This window comes from Chelonia mydas, chromosome 8, assembly GCF_015237465.2.
Source record: "Chelonia mydas isolate rCheMyd1 chromosome 8, rCheMyd1.pri.v2, whole genome shotgun sequence".
NCBI lineage: Eukaryota > Metazoa > Chordata > Testudines > Cheloniidae > Chelonia > Chelonia mydas.
In genome coordinates, this window is record NC_057854.1 from 15,367,026 (window position 1) to 15,382,248 (window position 15,223).

Genomic DNA, 15,223 nt, shown 5'->3' on the forward strand with positions numbered 1-15,223 from the left:
TGAAAAAAGGTTGAAAACCATTGGTCTACACCGTGAGTTTACTGGAATTTGTTTCGGGAGCAATTTCTAACATATGGCCATCCAAGGCTTGGGCTGCATGTACATTGAGAATGACTCATAGACTTTAAGGTCAGAAGGGACCATCATGATCATCTAGATTGACCTCCTGCACATTGCAGGCCACGGAACTTCACCCACCCACTCCTGAAATAGACTCCTAACCTCTGGCTAAGTTACTGAAGTCTTCAAATCATGGTTTAAAGACAAGTTACAGAGAATTCATCATTTACACTAGTTTAAACCTGCAAATGACCTGTGTCCCATGCTGTAGAGGAAGGAAAAGAAAACCCATGGCCTTTGCCAATCTGACCTGGGGCAAAATTCCTTCCTAACCCCAAATATGGCTATCTGTTAGACCCTGAGCATGTGGGCAAGATCCTCCAGGCAGAGATACCTTGGAAAGAATTCTCTGTAGGAACATTAGATGGGGAGGGCTCTGAGTTACATCTCCAGCTCTTGGAGATTTTTGCTACTGGCAGTCACCAATGAGTTACATGACACTGTCGGCAGTTTCATCATACCATCCCCTCCATAAACTTATCAAGCTCAGTCTTGGAAACCAGTTAGATTTTTTGCTCCCACTGCTCCCCTTGGAAGGCTGTTGGTTAGAAACATTCGCCTAATTTCAAATCTAACAAAAAAACAATAGCTAGCTCTTCACCTCCCTTGAACCAATCTGCACCCCCATAATCCTTCCCCCTTCTTAAAAGCCTGGGAAAACAGGCAGCCTTGCAGTGCATTCAGAAGGGTATTTAAATTGATACTATTATATTTTCATAATAAAATGTCATTAATAAAACTTGCTTAATGAAGTTCTTTGTACAACAGCTCAGGTGAACTTAGTGTGGGCCAATTTTTGACCAATTCCTATTAAATCCATGAGTTGTTTGGCCCAACCAGTCAAATCCTAGCTTTTTGAAGTTAATATCAAGACTTCCATTGGCTTCAAGGGAAGCAGGTTTTGGCTCTGATTTTGTTAATTCTGTGTGTGTTTGAGAATTGGTCTAAGGGAAGTGGCTGAGGCCAAATGTTCCAGGCCAGGTGTCTATGATTATGATCGTATCAAAGAAGTGTTCCAATTTTGAAGGTGTTGCAGCACAGTGATACTTGAGCTGTGATATTCTACAAGTGCCTGACACTCTTTATGGGGCCTGATCCAAAGCCCACTGAAGTCAAAAGAAAGCTTCCCTTTGGGTCGGTCTACACTCGCGGCAGTTGTAGAGTATGGACTTTGCATGTCCAGCTAGCATGGGTATAAATAGCAGTGTCGAGAGTGAGGCAGTCCTTAGGTGAGTAGACATGCCAGAACCCATGGGTACAATGTACCCTACACAGCTCTCTAAGTGCCCAGCCAGCGCATCCCCCATCTACACTGCTGCTTTTAGCAGTGTAATATCACGCTGTCCCTCCATGGCCAGAGCCTTTCCTCAATGCAGTGAAAGACTCTGACAGCAGAGAAAGGTTCTTGCAGGAGGAAGGCACCAGGTAAAGGCTCTGGCAGCTCCCCACTGCCAGAATCTTTCCCGGCTGCTTCTTCTCTACCAGAGCCTTTCCCTGCAGCGTGTAGCTACACATCACAGTGAGTGTGGACGCTGTGTGTACCCTACACACTGCCACAAGTGTAGACAAGGCCTTTGACTTCAGTGGGAATTGGATCAAGCCCCTGTGTAGGCTCCTCTTCCCTGTAAGCTCTTTAAAGTGTCATGTGACTCCCGGATCAGCTGTGAACACAATCTGGTGGGTGCCCTAGGAAAAACAATGACAATTTGAAACAGGTAGAAGGAGGCAGAAAGAAATACATACATATGAGTGGTAGTGAACCAACAGAGGCAGAGTTCTCATGCTCCATCTGTCAAGCTGCCCTAGATAATACAGTTCATATCACAACCTTTACTCAGCTCTCTTGGCGGCTATATATTGAAGTGGATTGTCCCAGTGATTGGAGCAGGACCCTGGCTGCAGCACTGGATAACTCAAGTTGTGAACAGCTACAACATGGTTTTGTCTTCGTCTGTGGATATATATGGTATAACCAAGTTAAGGAATTACATACCCTAAATATCTACCAGGTTTAAAACAAAAGACCTACCAACATATAACTCTTATTAGTCAAGAAAGACATCTGCACCTGAATGCAGTTCTGAGATGCAGATAGAGGCTAGAGCCTGCTATGCCAGTGAATGAAATTGAGACCCAGAAACTATTAACAGAAGTGGAATTGAGGAGTCTGTTTTTATTTTCCAGACTGAGTAAAACACAAAACCCAAAGACCATAAACAGTGAGAATCAAATGCCCTGTTTAAAATGTGTTCCCAGTTTAATATAACAGAAGGTATGATCAGTAATAGACTAACAGTTATTAAACGTGTAACACATAACATTAAATACAGACACTCAGGTCCCCAATCCGGCAAACACTTCCACATGTGCTTCGTTTTTATTACCCTGAGTATCAGTGACACGACTCGGATCACTCTCCAGACTGCGCATTTGTTCCTGCAAACGCGTTTGCTTTTCGCTAGTCTTGCCCGCTATGTTTTCGGAAGTGTGGACCCGGGCGTCAGCAGAGGAATCCTTGCCGCGGCAACTCTCGAGAGCCCAAACAAAGGCCGGCGAGTGGCCGACGGCCACGCTGGCCTGGATACAGCGGGTGCTGAAAGCCCCCAGGGGACCCAGGGAGGCTGGGACGGTCCGAGAACCAGAGCCGGCTGCCAGGCTGACACCGGATCCCGCCTCCAGCCGGGCGGGCTTGTTCTCAGGGCCGCAGGGCAGGAGGAGTTGCGTGCGTGCGGGCGGGGAGCTGCCTGCTCCATGCGGAGGCTCACGTAGCCCCCGGGAGGGGGAGCTGTCCTCCTGCAGCTGGGCTGGGCACCCCCGGGACCCGGCAGGGGAGGGCGAGCTGTGCGAGCCCAGCTCCCGGCAGGGGAGAGGCGGAGCCTGGCGCGATCAGAGCCAGCCCCAAAGGCTGCGCAGGCTCCGGAGCCTGTCAACAGAGCGATTCTCCCCGCTAGGTATCCCTGCCAGCGGCTCGTCCTCCGGGGCAGGGCAGGGCTGTCTTCCCCGCGGGCTGGGCGGGGGTCAGCAGCCCCCGTCTAGCATGATCCGGGGAGAGCCCCTCTGCCTGCACAGGCGGAGCCATTTCCTGGAGCTGAGGCTGCCGCAGCCGGCGCTGGGACTGGACACAATGGGAGGGGAAGCGGCGGAGTGAAGGGCTGAACCCCACCGTGCAGGCGGCTCCCCAATGCCCTGCCCGCGCGACCCAGGAGACCCGCGGCGGCCGATCCAGGGAGGTGAGCCCCGGGGAAGGGACGGGCACGGGTGTAGCTCTCGGCGGGACTGCCCCCCCCACCGGCCCCACTGGTACCCCGTGCTGGTACCCTGACTCTGATCCCAGCCCCCACCGCGTTCCCCGAGATTCCTGACTTGGGGCAGCCGCTCCCCGGCTCCCAGGGCCGGTGGTGTGGTTACTTGTGTAGTTAGTTGCCAGCCCATCACATGATCGCTCTCCCTTTTGTTTCCGAAATGAAAACGAAAGAGGGATGGTGGAGTCGCTGCCTGCCTTGCTCCTGCCCTCTGCCCCTGAGCCTGGTTATTGTGTGGGTGCTGAGTGCAGCGTCCAGACAGAAGTTACCCCCCAGCGCGGGCTCAGATTGTGCTCCCAACATAAGGGCCTGGGAACAGAGCGGGAGAGGAAACCCCTGGCCCAGATGCGTTCACACTAAGATCCAACAGTCAAATTCCACTCCCCTCCCCTTCCTTCTGGTGCCTTTTCAGCATTAAAAAAAAAACTAGAGCGAGAGAGAAACAGACAACTCCAGGGAACCAGGATTTTTTGCCCCCATCAGCTCTACAAGGGAGATAGAGCACAATGAGAAGTCAAGTGACAAAGGGTCCTAAGGGCATCCCTGGCACCAGGTCAAAATCATGGACAGTCCCCGGGTTTCGCCCAGTTACAAGGAGACCCCCCTCCACCCTACATCTTAACACCCTGTGACAACCAGCCCCCCTGAGTGGGTTGTCATATAAAGGGGGCTTTGGGCCAATATGTGACGAAGGGGGAAAACGAGCGCACAGATACAAGATACTCCCACCCTTCCCACGGCCTGATATCCAAGTTAAAATGGGGTGGGGGGTTGTTAATGCTGCTCTAAAGCTATCCCTGCTCTGAGTGTTTTCGGAGGGAAGGGGTGGCACAGTACAGGCAATGGCTGCTAGCCATGGCAACACAACGTGAGGCCCACAGCTGGAGACTGATAGGATTATGGAGGTCTCTCTCTCCATACCCTGGCTAGGCTCACAAGTGTTTAGAGAGGTGAGAATTTCCTACAGGTGCTAATTTCTTCAATCCTCACCCCTCTCACCCACCTTTCCCCCAACCATGTCAATCTCCCACTGCTTCCATCTTCTTTCTGTTTTAAAAAAAAAATAGTCGAGCTTACCTTATTGCTGCTGCTTCCAGATCCAAGGTTTAGCCCACTCAGGGAATGGGGTACCCTGTGCGACAGCAGGTCCCTGTGATTGGCTCTGCCTCATCAGTGTGACTGGGGATCCAGAGTTATGGCCAGGGATTCCTGATCTATATGGCCTACCCAGGCCCATCCTCATCATCCTGCTGTCAGTCCTGTGCAGAGGATGGTGTGTCTGAAATGTAGGTCTCTTATTCTCATGCGCCATTTGGGTAAATGTTGCCAGCTGCACCTCTTTGTGGGAACAAAGGAGGCAAAGACAAGAGAAGGAAATGAACTGTTGAATCATTTGATCCATTCCCCTGCTGTGGCAGGATTACTCTGTAAGGTGTCATTTTAAATAATGTGGTGCTTCAGGAAAGGCAGAAGATTGCAAATGGATTTTGATAAGAATCATTTGTAAATGTAAAATGTGAGAGATCCTTTCTGTTAATCACTTGGAGTGCCAAGTTTGCACATACAGTATTTTGGGAAGTATAGTTACTTATATTGCCAATATTCATTTTTCTGTATTAAGAATTGCTTCTATTTAATTTTAATTGTTTTTAATTTTTTTTTAAACCAGGAACAGGGATATGTAAGTGTGTATCAGAAAGTGGCCTGACAGTTCTTGTTTCAAACTCTCCTTTTGCTTAAATTGGCTTCAGTTCTTGTTTGAAACTCTCCCTTTGGTTAATGTTACGGCTTTCAGTTCTGATGCTCTTTTACACCCAGTGCCAATTAAAGCCAAAGTCATGTGCATTATTTTTGCCTTTAGCAGGGGAGGGGAAAAACATGTCATGGAGTTTCAGCTTTGGAAATGTAGAGTAGTTTCCAGAAGATTCATGGAGGCTTTGAATACTTAACTGAGCTGCTGAAAATAGTGATAAGAGCTTCTGGGAAGCAAAGATGAAGAAGCCAGGGTCCACAGGTCTTTATAAAGAAAAGAAGTCGAGAACTTAAAATTAGTAAAAATCAACCTTGGGTCCTGTTTCACAGGTGAAACACTATGTCCAGTGCTCATGCTCTTTCCTTTCAGCTACTCAAGTGGCACTGAAATGTAAGCATTAAAATCTTTAATTTCACCTTGACAATGAAGTTCACATTTCTTGATACCCAAGTGTAACTGTTTTGACTGGTTAGAGGTGGTGATTTTTCTAAAGCAATGCTGTTAGTTTAAAATTTTGTTTTTAAAAATCAAATTTCCTTACCTGTGTTACCAGTAACAGCCAAGATTAAAACAACAAACAGAATTTTTAAAATATAGTTTATTTTTCATTAGCTTTCATTTAGCATCTTTGCATTGCTTTCTGCTTGACTAACGGAAACAGACTCACCAGTTTCATTTCAGGTTCTCAGTCACTAGCACTAGACTGTAAAGTTTAGATTCCAAACACTGCAATCAAAGTTTTATCTCGTTTTAAGCAAAACTCTTTCCCCTGGAATTATAAAACCCATTGAAAACAATTTTGTTCTTAGGTTTTGTGTGAAAACAAAGCAAAAAAGGATGTTGAACCTGTTTACCTTAAACTAAAACTTTAGGCCTCTGTTTTCCAAAACCTTTAATGTAGCAGTTAATAGTTTTGTTTTTTTTAAAGCTAGTTGGGAACCTCATTTCATTTATAGAGTGCGTGAGCTCAGTAGTAGGTAGTCTTCCATCAGAAGGCTACTGCAAGCATTTATGAAGTCTATGAAGAAAAGCTCTTGGCTGCATAGTTGTTCAGCTGTCTGAGGTTCTTTCATCATGGATCTGCTTCTGTGGAAGTTAATGGCAAAATTGTCATGAACTGGCATGAAAGCAAGATTGGGTCCTACCTCTTAACATCTTTGGCCAATAGACAAGTAGCAGGGACATTCTTTAGCTAGTTCTCAACATTTTAAAGTTGAAGAAGCCACTATGAAAAAAATCCTAATATAGTTTTAAGGAGTTATGATAATGTTTTATAATGCTTCAGTTTTCCTTGGTTTAGATAGCTGTGCCTGCCTGGGAAACTGGCCCATCCACTCGTTGCCATGAAGTGTACCGGCTCTTCTGAGTGTCAGAGACTGCCCTTCCTACTAGAGGATGCCCTAACAAGAGAGGCCAGGAATTGGAAGGTGCCAGTTTTTTGGAATTTCACACTGAAGGTATTTTTTTTCTCTTCTCTATGGAAATGCATTAGGATTCCAGAAGGTTTTCTGCAAAATACAGCCCCAATTCTGCTATCCGATCCACATGTCCACATCGCATATGGACTAGATACCAGGATTGGGATCTGTGTCTGTCCAGATTTCAATTTAGTATAACAAGATGCACAATATCTAAAACACAGTTGATCCAAGATAAAATTTAGAGAATATCCTTGCATAAATGAGAACCTGGGAGTGGCGATCAGATGACAGGGGATTGTGTTTATTTGGTGTTAAATAGGTCATATACGTAAGTAATCCTAACATGTACAGTGCTTGGTCACTTTTTATTCCCCACCCTCCAATTTCACTGAGATGAGAGTAAGAGAGGATGCTCTGCGATCTAATGATTAGGAGTCAGGAAACTAAATTCTGTTCCTGGCTCTGCCATTGGTTACCTAGGGAAGCCACTTAACTTCGCTCAGTTTTTCTTTCTGTCATATGGGGATAATAATGCTTACCACATTGTAAAGTGCTTTGAGATCAAAGTGCAAAATTGCCCTTGAAAAGCATTTCAGGCTATGTCCCTTCTCTTCACAATCTAATGGAAGTGCTAGATAAGTGCAAGGTATTAGTATTTGTTTTATTAATGAACCGGGCACTATCGTCTGAATGGATAATTTGAGATCAATATAATACAAGTTAACGGTGGACATTGTTATCTGAATCATCCCCTAATTTATACTTTGTGCCTATGACACAGCTCTGGTTGCTTTTACATTAACATTTAAATGCATACCATAAATCACTTACAATAATACAATGTCAACAAGACTTATTTTAGTCTGTCCTCTCCTCGGAACACGTCCTCACAAGAAAAGCCTCTGTAGGTAGATAGGTTTTGTGGCATGTCCTGTATGGTAGCAAACTTGGCTTCTATCCAGTCCAGGGATAGAGCAAATTTGAGAGACAAGGAGCTGCACAAAGAACCTGTAGATGTACAAATCAGCTCAAGCCCTCAAGATGATCTCTACTGTTGGACTAAGAGTATAACTGAGCTGTTGATTAGAGCATTTAAACAGATGGGTTTTTAAATTCTATTCCTCCAAAGTAAGTGTGGTGTTTAACAAACCACCAATTGTGTTTTAACTTTCTTCCTCCATCTCAGGGCACAGATCTCTCTCCATCACATTATGAGAAAGCAGTTCTCTGGATTGCAGAATTGAGCTCCCAGTTCCAATTTTACTCTGAAACGTTTGCCTTGGCTATCAACATTCTTAACCGGTTTTTGGCATCAGTAAAGGTAGAGATTCTCTTTGGAAGCTTTCTTTTATGATTTTATTATTAACCAGGGCTGCCGCGAATATTTAATTAGGATTCAGTTTGTACACAAATCTAGCTGGACTGTAGGTATTTCGGAATCACTCCGATAGTGAACCTCTAGAAAGCACAGAACTCAGATAGCAATCAAGGCCCTGGCACGTGCTAAACTTTAAGTCAGTAGGACATAAGTAGGAGCTTAATTTAAGTACACACTTGAGTGCTGTCCTAAATAGGGATTCCCCCTGAATTATAGTTCAAATGTAGTTATAAACATGAAGACTTTGTGTTCGTGCAACTACGTTTCACCACTATGTTACACAAACTACGGGCCCGATGGCTCTGCCTTTGGAATCAGTGGCAAAATTTCCCATTGGCTTCGGTGTCAACAGGACAGGATCCTATCTTATGTATTATTACTCAGAGTCATAATCGGCATCAGGCAAAGGTTCAAGTCTAGTATACAGTACCCACCAATTTACAATAAATAAATGGAATCATCACATTCTGACTGCAGGTTAGGGCTGACTGTATTGCATGATCTAAGAACGGAATGCTGTGATACCTGCACTCAGGAGGGGATTCCTTCCATTGTAATTTTTCATGTCTTTGCTTTGTTTGAGCATCAAATTATCCTTTACTAATAGGAACTTCAATTTAGGTCAAAGCTGTTTTAATGCAAACTAAAGGTGAAGATTTGGGCCTCTCTGTCTGAATACCATTGTTTATTTTCATCTAGAACGTTGTCTTCTATGCTCAGTGTTTTGCTCTTTCCCCTTCAGGCACAAGTAAAATACCTTCGGTGCATAGCAGTTACCTGCCTCGTCCTTGCAGCAAAAACCAATGAAGAAGATGAGGTCTGTATGTTTTATTTAAATACAGTAAATCAACTTCTGGTCATTCTTGGATGTCATTGATGTTTCCAGGCTTTTACCAATTTATCCTCTTTGTCCTTTGGTTAGCTAACCTGTAAAGTGGGAACAATAACACTTGTCTTGTCTTGATATTGCTTAACCATCATTTAGAAAGTGTAATGAGTCCCTTGAATGAAAGATGTATATTATTAAAGCTCTGTCCTTCACTTGTGCTGCAGTGATGGGAAATTGGGAGATTAAGGAAGCCAAGACAGGGTAATAGTTCTTCAAAGGAAGGTTAGAAGGTATGTATTTTCCTGAGGGTAGAAGATGTGGCTTGACTTCTATCCAATTAAGTTTGGAGCAGATAACTCAAACATGGGTTGGTTCCCAGTCCATTCATTAAACACTTAAATCAGCAACTGCTTACCTGAAAAGAGATAATATCTGTGAGATAATTACCCAGTTATAATCATTTGGCTAAAACCTCTCGCAGCATTTTGAAAGCACACCTCAAAAATTATGTAAACCATTTTGGACTAGTTCCATTTCAAATTTGGAGTTAAAAAAAAATCGAAGGCTTGTAATAATAGCGCAAAATTGCCTTTGAAGAGCATAGACTGCATCCTCTCCTCTTCGTTATCTAAATGTGGCCAAAGCTTTTATTTTTCAAACTGTAATGAAAGGAGAAGAGCTCTGGGCTCAAGATCTTTTTAAAGGTCATGAAGTAGAAGAACGCGGTATTGTAAATGCTGGAGTCAGAAGTGTGTTTCTCCTTGAACATGTCAACATCCTTGAAGTGCTCTGCAGAGATGCTCATAAGCCTTCACACAATACATACCGTAAGGTTGTGCTTTGCAATATTTTCCCAGTGTACAGGAGAAGTTGAGTCATTGGCCACAGGAAATAAGATAACCACAAATAAAGAAAAAGCACCGAGAAACAGGCTAGCAGGAGGCTTCAGAGAGACCGTCACAACAGCAAAATAATAAGGCTGGGGAAGCAGTGCTCTTGAATCTCGAGTTTCATATTAAACAGGGTCACATTCCCTCTTGGTGTTGTCAGGAGGTATTTAGAAATCGGGTAACCTGAATTTAAACAATTCTTGGCTCCTCAAGGCACCCATGTGTTAATCAGATCCCTTTGCACGCACAGACAACAAAAGGTCACACACAACGTTGTGTAGTAAGGTGGCTTCTTTATTATTATTATTCTTTTCAATTTTCACAGGTAATACCATCAGTGAAGAAGCTTGCAGTGCAGAGTGGTTGTAAATGCTCTCCAGCTGAGATTTTGAGAATGGAAAGAATTATACTAGATAAGCTTCACTGGGATCTTTACACAGCTACACCCATGGATTTCTTAAACATTGTAAGCACTAAAAATTTTGCAAAAGTCTAAACCAGTTTTGTTTCTCGTTTAAGGAAACAGCTCTTTTACCAATTAAGACTAGAAAACACAGATGCACGTGTGCTCACCACCCCCCTCCACAGTGACTTTTAAGCCACACATTCTTAGCTATCTGCAAGTCTTTTGAAGAATGTTACAGTGCAAAATGTCGATTTCTTTTAAACACTGCTAGTCAAAACCTTTAATTTTTGTTTAAAAATTATTCAACCAGACCCCCATTTTTAAAGGACAACTAAAATGGACTTTAAAAAGATTCCTGTACTGCACAATTGTACTCCATTTTTATTTCTATTTTTTTAAATACACACTGCAAAAATATTTCTAACTATTTCCATTCTATTAATACTGTACATACAAAGCTGTCAGAATTTTTGCTACATTTCACACACAGGTCCTCTCAAACCATCTTTTGCCCACCACTGAAACTTGACCACAGTTTTGGGCAATTAGACCATACGGATCTGGCACTTAGTCACATTATTTGCTAAACACTTCATAGAAACAATTACACTTTTCTTAAATAAATGATCATGTGTTTATAAGGCAAAAATCACGTGTTATGAACATACCCTGGGCTCTCTTTTTATGGTAATGGATGGATATTTAAACCATATTAAGCTGCTGATTGTTTGAAAACCACCTATCATAGCCAGGTGCTTGGACTATGAATTTACTGAGGAAACAGAAGCATTACAACTGAATTTACTCCTATCTGCTGGCCTGAATACCACTTGTCTTTTGTTGGCAATCAGGATAATGCAGTGACTTCAGAATTTGTTAGAAAACACAGACCTTTTACATTCATTATAAGCTTTAAAACAGTTTGATGGTTGGCAAGTACAACACAAACCAAGTAACAATGGTAACAGGGAAAATATTTCTACACTTCCTGATGTGGATTGAAATTAGTTTGCACTTCTGGTCAATAACATATGAAACGTACAAAGTTCACTGTTGACCTCTGCTTTTTTTATATATATATATGTATGTATGTATATATTTATCTTCTCTCCAGTTCCATGCCATGGTGATGTCCAACTGGCCCCATCTACTAAATGGGCTGCCTCAGATGAATCCTTCCCGCCATGTTGCGTTCTTGACCAAACAGCTACAGCACTGTATGGCATGCCACCAACTATTGCAGTTTAAGGGCTCCACATTGGCTTTGGTGATCATCACCTTAGAGTTGGAGAGGCTGACTCCTGACTGGTTTCCTGTTATTACTGATCTGCTAAAAAAAGCACAGGTAGGAGTCAAAATGGCCTCAAACCACAAATTTGAGGCCAGCGCACAGATAAATGAATAAAGCTTGCGGCGTATTTACAACCAACATTGCACGTTTTTAATGTACTTCTCAGGAGTGCATGTATATGTCAGGGTCTGTTTTCCCTTTGATACCAACCCCCTTAGTGTTAATAGGAGTTAGGTACTCCTGGAGGAAAGAGTGCACTGCATTTCGTTACGGGGGTCTTTTATTGTGAAAGGTGGGTCAATCACATTAGACCCAATTTTCGAGACATCTCAGTGCTCATTTGCTCTCAAAGAGGAGGAGGTTCTTCATTGTTCTCAATGGGAACTGCTGGGTGCTGAGCAGGATTGAAAATCTGCTCGTTTATATGATTTAGGAATGCCAGGATCTTTCAGTGCATTTACTTCAGCTAAAAACAGTCTGTTGAAGATATGGATAGATGAAGGCCACACCCTACCTCCTGGGCATTTCTGTTTGTCTTGAAATGGAGACATTTTCTCTTATTTACAGAACACACGTGCTCATTAAGAACATGTGCAGTGAGTATGGAGGTAGTCTGGGAGTCAAAAAACCTAGAATCTGTTCTTAACTTTGCCATTTGCTCATCATGTGACCTTGGGCTCGTCAGTGACTGAATCCCCTACATCCTAGTTTCCTCGTCAGTAACATTGGGATAATGATTTTCACCCACCTTTTGTAAAATTCTTTGAGATCTACTGATGAGAAGCTCTATAAATGCTCAGCTATTATTATAAGCCTTGAATACTGGAAAATTTGATATTGGTTTTTTCCTTTCACTGAGCTTACTTAGAATTGCACATCAATTAAAGCTTTCACCAGAGGACAGAATAATTTAACAAACTGGAGAAAAATGGTTCTGTATCTTTCATTGCAGGTTAGTAGCGTCAAATTCATCCATTGTAAAGAGCTTGTGGATCAGCAGCTAATGCATTTACAACCATCCAATGCTGTTTATATCTTTAATCCTGCCAACCAAGTCATCCAAGCCCATCCAGAGGAAAAGTTACCCTACTGTTATTCTGAATGGAAGAATTCAAGTCAAATTAGTTCAAGGGTCATTGTGAGTCAGCCAGTTCCAGCAACTTTCACACCTACTTCCGTCAAAATTTATGAAGACAGCATGGAGACAGATGAGTTCTATGATGGATTCAGGCACCTATACAACGAGGATGGTGTCCCAGAAGGTGGAAGGGTCAGCATCGCTGGCTCATGCAATAATCTGAGGCAAGGAGACCGTAGTTCCCCTTGTCCTCCATTACAGCCACCTGAAATTAACTAGGGGAGGCCATAATTGTGTAGGAACTAGCAAATGCGGTTGCCAATAGGTCAGATGAATGGAATGCTAGATGCTGTCAAATGAAAGCATTCCTTGTTTTGGATAGAGCAATGCCAAAAACATTAACTTGCCGCCTTTTTAAGTGTGTCCTAAAACAATGTTTGCTACTTCCCCACCATTTTTGTATGATCTGAGCATAAAGATGGGTAAAAACCTCAACAGCTATGGATAGCTGAAGTCATACAACTCAGGGATCTAAATTCAGCAGATGGGGCTTCACACTGCACTTGGAGGAACTGATGGAACTACATTCCTTGGGCAGCTATTATTTAGGCTCTTCCCAGCATGCATTGTGACTTCAGCCCTTCCAGACTATAACGTTGTTCTCTTCTACAAGCTGTTTCCATAATATGAACAGCTGTAGGTGAGTTGCCTTGTGGGGAAGGGAGCTGCCATTGCATGGACCGTTGGGTCTACTGAAATATTCCTAGGTGGGACCAAACTTCTGATTTAACAGTGAACAAAAATGTGTCATGAGAACAGACTAAGCCACAGTGTAGGAAATTCCAGTTTTACTTAAGGGCTGATCTTGAACTCAAAAGATGCTCTGAGTGCTCTGGCACCTTTCAGAATCAAGCTTTTAGGGACTGATCCATTGCAACCAATGGAAAGATTCCAGTGGGCTTTGCATCAGACCTTCACAGATTATGTGGTGCAATTGAATTTTGTTCATATTGTAGCATGCGAACTGTCTCTCTCTTTTTTTTTTTTTTTTTTTTAAAAAACACCTTTTCTTTTACAATTTATATATTTTTAAAAACATTTGGTTCTTTGCCTTAACTACTAATTTCCACAGTGAGGCAGCTAAACTGACTTCTGTAGTTTGTAACAGTTTTAAAGCAGCCTGGCAAATGTTTTAAAGGATGAGTCCTGAAAGAGTGATTGTTACGTTTTTATTTAAAACGGGGGCCAGCACTTTTAAGTTAATTTTTTGTTTGTATACTAATTTGAAAGGGTAATCAGAACAATACTGTAGGGAAAACAGATTCGGCCTTGATCCTGCAAGTTGTGGCCCAGTATGAAAGCTAGTTGCGTGCCTTTGTATGAGTGCAGGTAAGGGGCTTCAGGCATAACTCATCAGAGTGAGGGCCCCGGCCCATTCACTCTCAGTTGCGCGAGGGTGAACATGGGGTGGGGCTAAGCAGAGACCTGGATGTAAGTGCCGTCCTCATACTACTAGAGGGTTTACCCAAGCCTCACTCTAGCTATGCAGCAGCATTCTCCTTAATGAAGGACGAGGTTTCCTGGCAATCTTTGTCCTGCTCATCTCTTTTTACCTTGTGCTTATGTGAAGCATCTCCCGCAGCTACGCTGTGCAGGCTCAAAACTGTTAGTGGCTGAATTAACAGATTTAGTTTTAGAAATGTTCTGGTAAAATGTTGACAGCGTAAGCACCGTGGTACGGTCAGCTTTGTGTGTGTGTGTGCGTGCATGCACATGCACGGGTGTGTAAGCCAAATTTCTTTTAAACTGCAAAAATATGTGCTAAATGTACCAAACAGTTGTTATCGCAGGGTGATGAATTAATGCAAGCGAGAGATGTGTGTATGAGTGGATTTGGACAACCATTGGAACACAGGATGGAGTCGTACAGCAAGGCAAGGGCTACCACAAACTGTGAATGTTGCGCTTTATACTAGTTTAAACCACAGCTCTCCTTACAGGTTGAACAGGGTGGTTTGCCAGTCTGTCTCTTTGCAAGGATGTAGTAAATAAGTTTTCAAATTGGAATTAAAAAAGGATGCACTGTACCAGAAGAGAAAACCGTTTACAAGCCTTTCCACGCATCTCGAGGGCTAGTTTCTGGAGGGACTTGGAATGTTATTTATTAATCCTGCCGAAGTCGCATAAGGAACGTTTTCATTTTGTGGTAGGACCCCCCGAAAAAAAGCCAAGAAGAAAAAAAAAAAAAGCAGCGCCTTCCTTTTCTATCACAAACTGTGACTTGACTGCCTTACTTTTAAAGAGGCAAGTTATCTTTTGTAGTTTTCCTTAAATAAACCGTAATCTAAATTCTGGCTTTCTGAGTGTGTTCCTTAAGGTTAAGAATGTAATAAAATTGGAATAGGGCCACAATCTGCCCTGATGCCACTCCATGCAATCCCTTGAAGGTAACAGGGTTGAGGGGGTGTTTGTCAAGGGACAATTTGGTCCCAGGGCCGTTTCATTTTGTATGCTGTTTCTTATGCACCCTCAGTAGCATAGCTGTAACTGACCTAAAACACTCAGACACATTGCACATCTTCCTTCCTGTCTAGCTTTGAGCTTGTGGGTAGTTTCCTGCCCCTCAGCTGGACAATTCATCCTACACTATTTAACAAAGCCAAATTTTAACCTTTCTGTATTCTGGTCCATGGCACTTATCCCACTTTGTATACGGTTTCTTCATTCTAAAAGGCACACTCACACTGAAAAGCCT

At 43.1% G+C, this 15,223-nt stretch overlaps 1 protein-coding gene across 2 annotated transcripts; it reads left to right on the forward strand.

The window, feature by feature from the left end:
* Positions 1-2,967: 2,967 nt before the first annotated feature.
* CCNI2 (cyclin I family member 2) lies at positions 2,968-14,817 on the forward strand. Of its 2 annotated transcripts, XM_043552541.1 has the most exons (8): positions 2,989-3,350; positions 5,505-5,565; positions 6,476-6,632; positions 7,783-7,917; positions 8,717-8,791; positions 10,019-10,159; positions 11,214-11,444; positions 12,343-14,817. In XM_043552541.1, the coding sequence occupies exons 3-8, from the start codon at positions 6,519-6,521 to the stop codon at positions 12,745-12,747; spliced, it is 1,101 nt and encodes a 366-aa protein (XP_043408476.1). In that variant the 5' UTR covers positions 2,989-3,350; positions 5,505-5,565; positions 6,476-6,518; the 3' UTR covers positions 12,748-14,817. The 2 variants fall into 2 exon arrangements, with proteins under 2 accessions (XP_043408475.1, XP_043408476.1); XM_043552540.1 differs by lacking the exon at positions 5,505-5,565 and having other exon boundaries at positions 2,968-3,350.
* The last annotated feature ends 406 nt before the right edge of the window (positions 14,818-15,223 follow it).